General features: G+C 40.4%; 1 protein-coding gene across 1 annotated transcript in view; it reads left to right on the top strand.

Moving 5' to 3' along the window:
* Positions 1 to 12,974, top strand: part of ME1 (malic enzyme 1) — a 155,735-nt gene that overhangs the window by 110,796 nt on the left and 31,965 nt on the right. Inside the window, exon 8 of the mRNA XM_031057147.1 lies at positions 7,956 to 8,065. Within this exon, the coding sequence (XP_030913007.1) occupies positions 7,956 to 8,065 (110 nt within the window). The remainder of the gene's footprint in view (positions 1 to 7,955; positions 8,066 to 12,974) is intronic.

Genomic DNA, 12,974 nt, shown 5'->3' with positions numbered 1-12,974 from the left:
AGATAGGAGGCAACCTGACACAATACGCCATAGGAAATTGATTTGACAGCACTCAGTGAAAGTCCTTATGGAAGAGAGAGAGGTGGATTTATGTTAAGAGTGTTCAAAAAAGTTGATTTTATTAATCAGTCTCATACCTACATATTCAAAGCATCAGCATGTTTGTGTTTATATGGTCTGACCAGGGGTGCTCATGTGTGACATTGAAGGCAAAAGTGCCCTGGTTATCACATCCTCAATGCTTTCTCTGGGCTTCTGGTGATAAGTGGTGATAGATTTGATTTTATACAGTTCTTCTTTGCCTTTAAGATTTGATTTTATACAGTTCTTCTTTGCCTTTAAGATCCAGCAGCTGTGCTGGCATGCTTATTTCGCCTCAGGGTATTTCTTACTTCAGCCTCCATAAATTTTTTGTGTCTCTATGTCCTCATGTTGAATTTCTTCAGATTGCAATGACTTCCTGCTGTGCCTGTAGGATAAAGAGTGGCACAGGTGATGTGCTGTAGTAGGGGTTGTTGCTGTTTTCAAGGTGCAGGGTCCTGGTCCCAGAGGTGTCTTTGCTCTGGCCTTACCAGAGCTCAGGCCTGCTCATCTTGATGCAAATGAAACATTTTAAATTTTCCTTCAGTCAGCTTTGTTCTTTGTTATCTTTGTGTGTCTCTGTTTTCAGCTATGTTTTGCTGCTGCTTCCAGTAGTGCACATATATCCATTCATACTTCATTCACACCACCCTCCCTAATTCTGTTCCAAAAGTCTCTACATGTGAACTGGAAATGTCTAAGTTATGATCAAGCCCAGTTCCTGACAACATTGTTGCGTGGTATACTTTAGAACAAATATCAAAAAAAACCAACCAAATAGTTTTGCACAAGAATAACAAGAATAAATAAAATTTTACAGTGTGGTAACTTACTTCTTTTGCAGCCTTTATATATTACAATCCTAAGACATTTGTGTGTTAATTCCATCAGGTATTGAAGTAGAAGAAATCTAGTTCAGGTTCACTAGTAAGCATCCATATTAATCCTTCAACATCAATTTGAAAATGCACAAAAACTTAGAGTGGGTGTGTTTAGAACTGTTGTCAGCTTATTGTCTCAGTAGAATGGACTCTGAAAGGCTTCAATTTAAAGAGCAAGCAGTCCCTGCTACAGTGTGATGCAACCACACAAATGACTGATGACAAATTAGGTTAAAAACAGCAACTGTCTTTTTCTTGTAGCAAGTGTTTCTGTAAGCTTATGATTTAATAACCTTTTGTCGTAAGAGAAGCCCTTTGTGTACATAGAGCATGACTGTGGGCAGAGAATCTGGTTTTGCTCCTCTGCTTATGAGCAACAATGTCTGGGACCACCACCCTCAAGACCTTCCTAAATGAGCACTGCTCTGTTCCTAAGCCTTTCTATTCCCAGGGCTGTGAAGTCCACACCTGGATGCTGTTGGCTGGGGGGAAAAAAGGGAGAAAATTATGAATCATCTCCAGCCCGTTCTCCTCAGTACTCCTGGGATGGAAAGGCCGTGGAAATGAGTACCACATATGTTCAGGACAGGGAAGGAGCAAGCAGAGGAGTGTTAGAAGCACTGGTACAATGCCAGAGCACTGTGGTTGTGCCAGGGAACACTAATACGGAAACCTTTAGTAGAATTTTATTTCCTTAAGGAAATGTGAATGAAGAAAGGGTCTGCTGCTGGTACTAGGGTGGGTGCTAAATGCTGCCATCTCCCACATCTCCATGCCTACTTTGGATATGGACTGAGCTCATTCAGGAAAGGATTGGTTTAGAAAATGGAAAATGGCTATGAAAAACAGTCCTATGAAAGTATATGCTTTCTGTAGCTAAAATAAAACCAGTAGTTGCCTACAGGGGAATAAAAAAGGAATTTTAAGCAGAGTCCTTCATGTGGAAAGCGGAGATGCTGACAGTTTCTATTAAGTTCTTTAGAAAATCTCTTCCTGTGAAGAATGTCCTGTCTGACTTGCTGGTCCAATTCAGGACAGAGAAAGTTATTTGTAATTTAATGATACCTCTTCTGGGAAGGTATTTGCATTGTAAAACTGGCTGGAGCTCAGTGCACCTTGGACAGATTTTTGTCCCGTGCAGCTGTAGCACTTCAGACTGTTGGAAAGGCAGCATGAGTAGTACCATCTGCTGCAGAGGGCTTGGAGTGTTTGCTGGAGGGTGTCTCATCTGGGCCACCTTTTCCACAGAATATACATGTAGCATTTATTGTGCACTACTTGAACCCCCTCGTTCAGTCGCATTGAATTTAAGCAGCGGGTTGCAGTTGTAGCGGAAGAGGAGCTGGGGTGGATGTATGACCTCATTGCTGCAGTTTCATTGCCTTGTGAAATGAAGTTAAAGATAGCTTGGAGGAGAGGAGGAGGAGAAGGCACCCTGGTCCAAAGAGTTGTTTGGAGGGAGGCATCCAGGCAAACCCTGGCACAAAGAGGAGTTTGTAGCAGTGTTCTTTATCCTTTAAATCTCTTTTGAGCAGTGGGATATATGGTAATGAGCAAGCTTACAGCATTTGGAGCGGGGAGGAAGGAGATAATTTCCACATTGTCCTGGTGGACTATAAATGGTTCTGGCTGGCAGGGCAGCTGCATGACGCACAAGGCAAGAACACAGTGCCAATGTTGCTATCATTTTGGTTTGCTCCTTCTTAGGAATGGGGGGCAGCAACCAATTCTGATGGTTTCTAAGGCTTTTTCAGTTCCAGGCATGTATGAACGAATAAAAAAAAAAAGTAGTCAAATAGGAATTTGGAAGCTCTAAAAACCTAAAAAGCAACCACTTGTTCCTTTAGGAAGGTTTCCAAAACAATGGCTGGCAGTAAGAACAAATGATCCAAATATACATCCAGAAAACCTTCTTAGCTGTAGAAGTAAGCATGGATTTTACTGATCATATGGTTTGAATTCAAAATTATGCCCAAACTTTTATAGCTCCCACTGTCACCAAAAGCCAGAATCTTGAGGATTTTCCCTGTTGAGGTCTTTAGAGCATTGAGTTGCCAAAATACTTATACTGTATAGTTGGGATGGTTATAGAGCTGTGGACATTTTTCTCCAGCCTGTTACATAAAGATATACTCCATAGAATTATTTGGAACATTAACATTGTTGTCATAGACAACTGAATATAAGTTTACTTATAAATGGGGCAAACTTAGCTAAGACTGTCACAAAAAATATGTTGTAAATTGGGAAAAGAATTGGAGACGCTTTTTGGCAACCACATGTTATTCAGTGGGATGGTTCATTTTAATCCATTGTCCAGCATTTGCCTCCCATACTTGATGACAAATACGATGTTGCATGCTTGCCACCTCTTGCCTGCTTTCTATCCAGTTGGATCCTGATTCAGACTGCCTGTGTGACTTGGAGCAGGAATCTAAAATCCAAGTACACAGAAAGGCATGGGTGACAAAACAGGATTTACAAGGGGAAACAGTGATCTGGATTATCACTTTCTAGAGACAATTTATGTTTGTTTAGTCAGCTACTGCAGTGACACATCCTTAACAGCCAGAAGAGATGAATTCACAGCTACAAAACATTTGATTGCAGAAGTCCATCAGTTGCCAAGCTATTGCTATCAGAGAAGTGTTTTCCAGAGCACAAAAAGATTAAAGAATTCATTAGTGCATTTGTTATGGTTGCACACTGAGGAGGAATGTCTACAAGATTTTTTTTTTTGTAGTTTTGACAGTGTAGAACTAGATCTCATAATTTCTTCTGGTTAAGACAGTTGTTGCCCACTGGATAGGTTGTTTCTTCCATTTATTTGTACCACCTTTCAGTATGAATATTCATGTTGGTTACATGTTCCTCCATATCCCGTTATCCCCTGTGAAGCCCTGGGTCAAAAGCAGTGGTAGCAGGAGAACTGTTGGCTCTGGTTTGAGCAAGCCATTAGGCATGATATGTTTTATGTGACTCATATCACAGAGTCAGTTAAGTTGGAAAAGACCTCTGAGATCAAGTCCAACATATGAACAAAAACAACCATGTCAACCAGACCATGGCACTGAGTGCCACATCCAGTCTCTCCTTAAACACCTCCAGGGATGGTGATTCCACCACCTCCCTGGGCAGTCCATTCCAATGTCTAATCACCCCTTCTGTGAAGAAATCCTCCTAATGTCCAACCTAAACCTCCCATGGAGCAGCTTGAGTTTGTCCTCTTATCTTGTTGTTGTTTGCCTGGGAGAAGAGGCCAACCCCAGCCTGGCTACAACTTTCTTGTGGCTAGTTGTAGAGAGTGATAAGGTCACCCATAACTCTCCTTTTTCCAGGCTAAAGATCCCCAGCTCCCTCAATTGCTCCTCACAAGAGTTGTGTTCCAGTCTCTTCACCAATTTCATTGCTGTTCTCTGGACTTGCTCCAGCACCTCAATGTCCTTCCTGACTTGAGGGGCTCAGAACTGGACGCAGCACTGGAGGTGCAGCCCCACCAGTGCCAAGCACAGGGAAACAATCACTGCCCTGGTCCTGCTGGCCACAATATTGCTGATACAGGCCAGAATGTCATAGGCCTTCCTGGCCACCTCAGCACATGCTGGTTCATGTTCAGCCACTGTCAACTGGCATCCCCATGTTATTTTCTGCTAAGCAGCTTTCCAGCTGCTTTTCCCCCAGCCTGTAGCCCTGTTATGACCTAAGTGGAGGATGTGGCACTTGGTCTTGTTGAACCTCATACTGCTGTGTTGACTTGTAGATCCAGCCTATCCAGATCCCTCTGCAGAGCTTTTCTGCAGATCAACACTCCCACCCCCATTTGTGCAGCATTGTAACAGAATGAAATGTCTTCTTGCTTCAGGAACTCTGCTGCTGGTGACATATTCAAAATAAAATGTTTTTCATTTATGTTGGAGATCTGAATGTCTTCAGATTTCAAAGAGGAAAATAAAATTGTTGTAAGGTGTATGATTATGAAGTTTAGCTGCTTAAATAAGCAGTACACTCTATTCTTTCACACTATCATATTAAATAGGTAGTCCACTATTTTTGAAATAAAAGTTACCTCTTAGAGAGTTTTCTGTCATGAACATTTCTTCTAATTTTGTCTCCTAATCTTCTTGACATGCCTGAAGTTGCTGTCTTTTAACATGCTCCCTTTTAGTAGTCAACCACTCACTGAATGGTGGTTTTAATTTGTTGTAGCACATCTATTACTGGTGTCTGGACCTGCCTGATCAGGCACTCTGTATCATCAGAGTAAGCTCAGTGAGCAGTGAAGTCAGTCTGTGCTGTATCTAGTATTGATGAAAGTTGTTGAGATGGTCAAATTTTAGGATAGCTGCAGCCTTTGTTTTCTCTTTTCATAATGTTTGAAAGATAATATGACTCACAGAACTGTAGCAGCCCACAGTTGCTGGAATTTGTGTGGTTTGAAAGGCACAGCAGGGTTTGATGACTGCGCATGCACAAGCACCAAAGTGCTTGGTTCCCTTCTCTTCTTGCAGTCATTTGCGTTCCCTACCCACCTGTAAAGAGGTGCAGATCCATGCCCAAAATGTGCAATGACAGCAGGGTATGAGGTGCAAACAGAGAGGACATGTTCTACTTCCACGAGGGTTGATTCAAACAGTTACTCTTTATAGTGCACAAGCCGCTGAAACTAAACCTGTTCGTCAGAGTGTGAGAAGGGTGGAAGGTTATTGCAGAGTGATGCAGGAGGGAAAATATTGGTTTAGGTTTTGGCTCTACTTTCTGCTTTAAATGAGTGTGATAGGAAGATGTGGAGGTCATAGAGGAATTGATGGCTCTTTTGATATGGTTACCACCTCCAGAACTGTGTGGCACCTTTGTAGCCAATTTATTATTGCTAAGTGATTTTCTGGAATGCCTGATATTAACTGTTTTGTATTACCTCATCTGTATGTCTCATCTGTTTGTGCTTTTGGGGACAAGAATACTCCAAGCAGAGAAATAGTGGATAATTTTCTTGTCTCTTTTTTGAGAATATAGACCTCAAAATTCACAAGTATTATGAGGTACTGCTGGTTGTGTGCAGCACTGAAGTCTCAGGTTTTTACCTGGATGTCAGGTGTTACACATGCAGTGCAGAAGAATGCTGCTTAGAAATTTTTTGGCTATGATGCCATAATCTCAGAGGCCCGGAGTTAGACTGCCTGCATTTTTTCCATTTTAATTAAACAGCCACAATATCTGGCTCAGAGAATTCATATGGATAGTGTGTCCAGTATAAGACGATTATTTTCTACAGGGATGCTCTTTTAATATAACTCACAGGGAGTTTTGGTCTTTGTCTACAAGCGTAATGGATAAGAAAACAGAGAAAAATAAAATGCAGATGAGAAAATGGAATGTTATATATGGTAAAATAAAGAAACAGACTAGCCTAATGACATCCAAGAAACACATATAACCAAGCTCCAGGATTCCAGAGTGATAATCTCATTACTTTCATATTATTATGCAACTGTTAACTACTGGGCCCTTATGGAGTCACAGAAATTTATGGCAGAAACTGAAGCAGGTTAGAAATTTAAATTAATTAGAAATTAGCTCTAGTTTTTTTTTTTTTTTCAACTCAGTTGTGATTTACGGTACTGGACTTGCCAAATTTTCTTTTAAACAGTTGCCCGTCATTATGCTGCTGAAGAAGTCCAGGTTTTCCAATAAAACCTGAAGATGTATTTATTTCAGTAAGGATTACCATTCCTGCCAGTGGAATCCCCATAGATTTGGCTAATTGTAATATGGCTGTAAATATGCGTTTTCCATGGAAATGAGTTTAGTCACAGGAATTTTTGGTTTTTTTTAAAGTACTGATAGCTTTGCTTAATGTGGTTGCCAAACACATGTATGGTTTAAAGAAAAACTCAGTTAATGTATTTACACTGAACTGCTCACTATATGTATGTATTGCTTTTCTGGATGAAGCATTAATTGACAGCTTGACTGTCTCTCATGCATTTGTGCTGTTAGCAAATAAGGAAAGCCTCCTTTTTAGCTCAATCAGGATTGGGATTGTGCTGCAGAGATCTTGCCCTCTTGCAAATGTCTGTGACCTTGAATCCAGTCTTTATGTAGGTTTTGAAGATATATTTTTGTTGTTTTGTGGGTTTTTTTTGCTTTTGTTGTAAGAAAGTAATTGAAAATGCCGTATGTGACTGGTATGCAAAGAATCCATGAAGAGTACTACTAAAAATGCATATAAGGACTGGGTGATATTTACAAGAACATGTAGTGACAGGACAGGCAGGAATGGCTTCAGACTGAAAGTAGGATTAGGTTAGATACTGGGAAGAAATTCTTTATTCTGAGGGTGGTGAGGCACTGGAACCAGTTGCCCAGAGAAGCTGTGGATGCCCTGTCCTTGGAAGTGTTCAAGGCAAGGCTGGATGAAGGTCTGAAAAGCCTGGTCTACTGAAAGATGTCCCTCTGCCCATGGCAGGGAATTGGAACAAGATGATCATTAAGGTCCAAACTATTGCATGATCTATAGTGGTAATATTAATTTAACTTAACTTCTTACTAACTTTCATTTTAGGTCTAAGCTTACTAGCACAGCAGGGCAATTGTTGACTTGTTAGGTATTGACATACAAATCTAGCACCAGGAGTCTTGAGTTTCCATATTAAAAAAAAAATACAACCACAGAATTATAGCATGGCTTGTGTTGGGAGGGACCTTTTTTTGTTCACTAGGTAATTGCTTAGTGGAGATGTCTGCAGAGGGTGAGTGCCTTTTCCACTGATCTTCTATTCATAACTTAGAGCTGAGTAAATACTATTAGTAGTATGATTATGCCTTCTAAATAATCTGTATGAACATAAAGATAACAAATATAACAGAAACATGTTGAGAGTTGTATGATTCACATTATATTTGCATTTAAAATCTGACCACAAATGTTACTAGCATTTTAATGCATAATTTTGAAACTTTTTTAACATAATGCATAATTTCTTGTTTTTCTAGATATGGCATGAACTGCCTCATTCAGTTTGAGGATTTTGCTAATGCCAATGCATTCCGCCTCCTGAATAAGTACCGTAACAAGTATTGCACTTTCAATGATGACATTCAAGGTAACAAACTTTTTCTCTTCTCTTCACTATTCTTCCCACAACCCACAAAAATAAGTCTTAATTTCCAGAGGGGAAAAAATGATCAACTTTATTGTAATATTTATAGATGTATAGGTCACATTTTGCCTTGGGTTTCTGTTGGAATATTATCCCAATATTACCGGATGGAACGTGCCTGGGCTCGTCTGACCCTTGCTTCTTGACCAAAGGCAGCAGCTGTGGTGTTTCACCTCAGAGACACCTTTGGCTGGCTGGATGCTGCAGCTAGGCACTTGGAACAAGTCCAGGCAAGCAGGAGCTCAGGTTTTACCTCTGATGGAAAGGCTTTAGGCGAGGTGAAGAGGAAAAGGAGACAGATTCTGCCGGAGGGTTGATCCAGAGTTTTATTCCAGGGTCACAGATCTCTGAATCTTGGTAACAGCTCCAACAGAATCGCGACCGCATGGTCTCAGTGTCCTTTTAAGCTCGGGTGGAGGGGGAGGAAAGGGGCAGGTATGGCACCAACCAGGTGGGGGGGGGGGGGGGGGAGTCTCAGGGGAAAAGTGACGCTTGGCTAGGCCAATGACCCCAGGGCTGAGAAGCATTTTTTGAACTTTTGCCAATCACACAACGCCCTTGTGGGAATGTTAAGCTTGATGGACAGCACTTTGCAGGAGGCAAGGGGGAGGGAAAAGGAGAGGTTGACACACCTGAGGGACTGGGATAGGTGAAACAGGATATTGCTTCACACCACAGCAAGTTTCCTCAGCATGAATTTTTGGTGAGCTGCATTTGCTCTTAACCTTTCATCTCTCATTTACACCTCATACTTTATTTAGATGTTTGCTCTTCAGGTTTGGGGTTTTTTTAATAGTTTAATATGTGAATAGCTTTCCCCATATAAATTACTGACTTCTTTGAGCAAATGTCAAAGCTCAAACCTGGACTGTACTTCCTTGGCTTTTTGTCACTTCGGTGACAACTGCTCCACTGTTCCTCCATGCAACTGGATTGATAAATGTCAAACTGTTTTTCAGTTCTTAAGCTGACAACTCATTTAAATATTAATGTAATTTTCCTCACAGTCTCACTCAGTATTAGGTGGAAATGATCCTCTTGACTCTTTTTCCCATCTGAATAATTTGTGGAATGAGCTGGAAAAAGGAAGATATCTAGGGTGGGAAATGTCAACAACGGGGTTTCCCCAGTGCTCAATCTAAACAGGCATCTTGTCCCTCCCTCCCAAGAAGAAAGACAAGTAGGGCTGAAGTGGTGTATGCTACTACTCAGGTTGCCTTACATCTGGTCAGGAAAAGAGCACTGAAAAATAACTTTCTCTAGGGCAGTGGCTTCCATCCTTGAGAGCAATCTGAAGTCAGATGAGCTGCTGGAGGGAGGTATCCAGAGAGGGCCCTGGGTATCCAGCTACTTCTTATCCCTGGTGTTTCCTTGGGTATATGAAGGTTGCAGCAGTGACTCATCAAAAATGGAAGTTAACCTGTCTTCATTTCTCATGGCTTTCAGTGACACTTTAAGCCAACTGTTTGGAGCTGGAGTTTTCCAGAAGTCCTTATTGAGTCATGCTTGGGACCTAAGTCATATTTCAGTGACTGAGTGCATGGCAGTGGATTCAAATAGTCCTTGTCTTTCTGGTGTTAGGGATTTGACTATCCACATGAACCTTGTTACTGTTATAAGCCTGGTTGAGTTCTACTTCTGCATCTGAAACAGATTATGGAGGACAACCTCCCAGATGGGAAATAAACTAATTACAAAATGTCATTTCCTTTTGTTAGAAGCATGGTGCTTCCTACCCTGAAGGGTCTGAGTGTAGCCATGGCTATAGCACTTCATTATAGCAGGCCAAACAGCATCTGTAAATTTCCCTGGTTGTTTTGAGGCCTGGTTTCCACAGGGAATTCCCTTTCCTTGCAGGATGAAGGTCCTTAATCCAAATCAGAAAGATACTGAAGTAGAATATGGTTTCAGAGAAGTGGGAGTTTTTCAGCAAAAGCAAAACTATGGGTAAACTTACTTGACAAGGCCTTTTGTGTATTTGCATTTTCAAACCATTTAATTCTCTCTCCTGCGCCTTGGAAGGAAGTGTCTTGACATTCAGAAGTGTTGGAAGGTATCCCTTTGGCTTTTGTCTCAGCTGTTGTAGCAGCTATCAGCCTTCCTTAGAAGTACAGCCTTTTAATTTGTTTTCTGCAATCTAATTTGTGCTTATGAGGCCTTTGATATTTTCACAAACAATGCCTGTGACTTTTGGGTGATCTCCATCCTTAATATCTGCGTAGCTTCCAAGGGGTAAAAGTGGCTGCATTTATTTCGGGTCTCTGTCATTTATCATCATATCCCTAGTTACCTTCAGTAACTTTTTTTTTTCATAGCATGTCATCTTCTCCTGTAGTGTGGAAGTAGAATAACAGCCCATTGATCTTTCATCACTCTTCCTCTTCCAGCTTTATAAACCCTAAGGATCTTTCACCTAGCAACTATAATGAGAATGGATGGTGCTAACTTCTTTATCAATCCTTTGAGATTTTCACATTATAAATAGCGTGACTTTTTCCAGGCTACTTGAAAGAGTGGCTTTCTCTGTATGCAGGTTGTGTTTTCTACAACAGTAAAGCTGACAAGTTGTGCCAAGCCAATAAAAACAAAGAAATGTAACACTGCATCTAATTTGCCATCATCTTCTGAAGATAATGCTTACATGGTATTTTAAACATAGTTTCTCCTAGTACTAATATTTTTCAAGAGAAAGCTACTTTAAGATCAAAAGAAATGTTTAATATCTTTAATAGAAATGTTTAATATCTTTCATAGAAAAACTTGAGGATTTCTTTCTCTATATAAGATATCCAGAGAAAGGATCTCTATATATCTTAGTGATGCAATGATGACCTTTCAGTATCTCAAGTCTAAAGAATACCCTAATATATGATCCTGATTTTTGACAGTCACTAAAATAGATAGGGAAAACATGGCAAGCTGCATATACCTATCTGCAAGTACTGACTTGGACAAATGCAGTTGTCCTCTCTCAGCTCACAGCTGTTTACACAGGGTCAGCCTGCCCCTAACTGACAATTGCAGAACATTTGGAAAAAGTCTGCCAAAACACTGGGCACAGAAAACCACTAAAGATTGACCATTAAGGATCACCTATAGACATAATTAAGAATTTCTGGAAACAGTCCCAATCCCTGCTACAGTATGGTCACATCCTTTACTCTGGAGAGGGCTTTGTAACTTTTTCTACATTACCTCTCTGTACACAAGCAATTGAGAAAAAGGTGAACAGGATTCTGACCAAATGGTATAAATCTGTATTGGAATAATTAAGTTCTTTGTACTTTAGCATTTTAGAAAGCATCTTTGGTTTTGGATAGGTGGTGAATTTCTTCCCTCTGAAATTGTAATAATTTCTCCATATCTGTATTTTCAAAATATCTTACAAACACAATAGCAGTGTTTCCTTAGGGAGAAAATACTCACTTTTTCCCTTGGATTCCAATCTGGTTTTTTTCTAACCACAAATCAGCCTGGTGCTTTTTTTTCCTCTCTCTCTGAAATACTGAGACAGATTATTGGAAATGAAAATCAGAGTAAGCCTTTGATTTAAAACAAATACTTTTATCTGGTTTTAGGTATTAGAGAACGTTTTCCAAAACTGAGGGGGGATTTGATCATAATTTCCCATATGGGAGAAATATGAATTAATTTTGTAATGGCAAACTTCACAACATTTAGAATTAGGTCAGATTGCTAGCTTTGCTCATCTCCAGTATATTTAGGAAGGAGGTGTCATAAGGAGAGGGTGGAATTTTCTAAAAGATATGATATGTGATGTTTTTTTCTTTCCAACCCCTTCCTGGGAATGGACCCCTGGGACCTGTGTTGCCAAACAAAGCTGTTTGTCGAGATGAGAGATGTTCTCTGCGTGACCGCCCTTGATGGAAGCAGGCTTGGGATTCACAGTTCATAAATTTCTTTAAAGAAACGAACCAGTTCGCATCCCTGCTGCAGGGAGGTTGAACAAGTCTCTTAAGATCTGCTAAAACCAAAGTCCTAGTTACAAGGCAGTGCTGAAATCCTGCTTGTGGGTGGGATTGGCTTGGGCCGCACCTTCCTGCCCTTCACAAACCCAGGGTGCCATAGTGCTCCCTTTGCACACCATTTTGACTTTGGTGGGTCTGTTGAAGGAGATTTTGCTACTTGGGCATAGTCAGTGGCTTAAGGCATGTTTGCATGTCTTAAGAGACGTGCCTTTTTTCTGTGGGTCTTTGGTGCTTATCACGTGGTCACTGGTTGCAGTCACCGCTGACATGGATACATTTCAAATAGTGGCATAAATTTCTCTAGCCTTGCTGCCTCTATGTAGGTCAATTATTTCAATTACTAGAATTTTTGGGCCTTTTTTCCCCCTTCTGTACTTAAAAATTGTCTCATTGACAATGACAAACTTCTGTAGTATAACACAATCTACATAAAATAACTGTTTCTCTGCTCTGTAGTACTGGAGTTACAGTTCTTGTAGCTGCACTGTGCCCAGAATTGCAGTGCTTTCTCCCACAATGGACACAGGACCTGTATTTTATGCCAATAAAAATATTTACACAGAGAGATTGCACTGGATTGGAATTAACTTCAGTATCCATCATGACCTTAGATGTCATTCGTTTTGAACAGCTGTGTTGTTTGATTGCATCAACATTTTATGAAAAGAAGGAGACATAAAGTAAAAAATGTAGACCACATATAACTTAACATAATTATTTCATTTTGTATTTTGATTTTATTTAAAATGTGTGTTAAGTGTTCAGCAGACTGCCGTTTGAATAACCGGGACAATTATACCTGGAAGTTGTGTTGTGACTAATGAAATGTTAAATCAGTGCTATTCTCAGAGATCAGAATTTCT

The sequence above is a fragment of the Geospiza fortis genome, unplaced genomic scaffold (genome assembly GCF_000277835.1).
Source record: "Geospiza fortis unplaced genomic scaffold, GeoFor_1.0 scaffold190, whole genome shotgun sequence".
Lineage (NCBI taxonomy): Eukaryota > Metazoa > Chordata > Aves > Passeriformes > Thraupidae > Geospiza > Geospiza fortis.
This window is presented reverse-complemented; position numbering and strand designations above follow the sequence as displayed.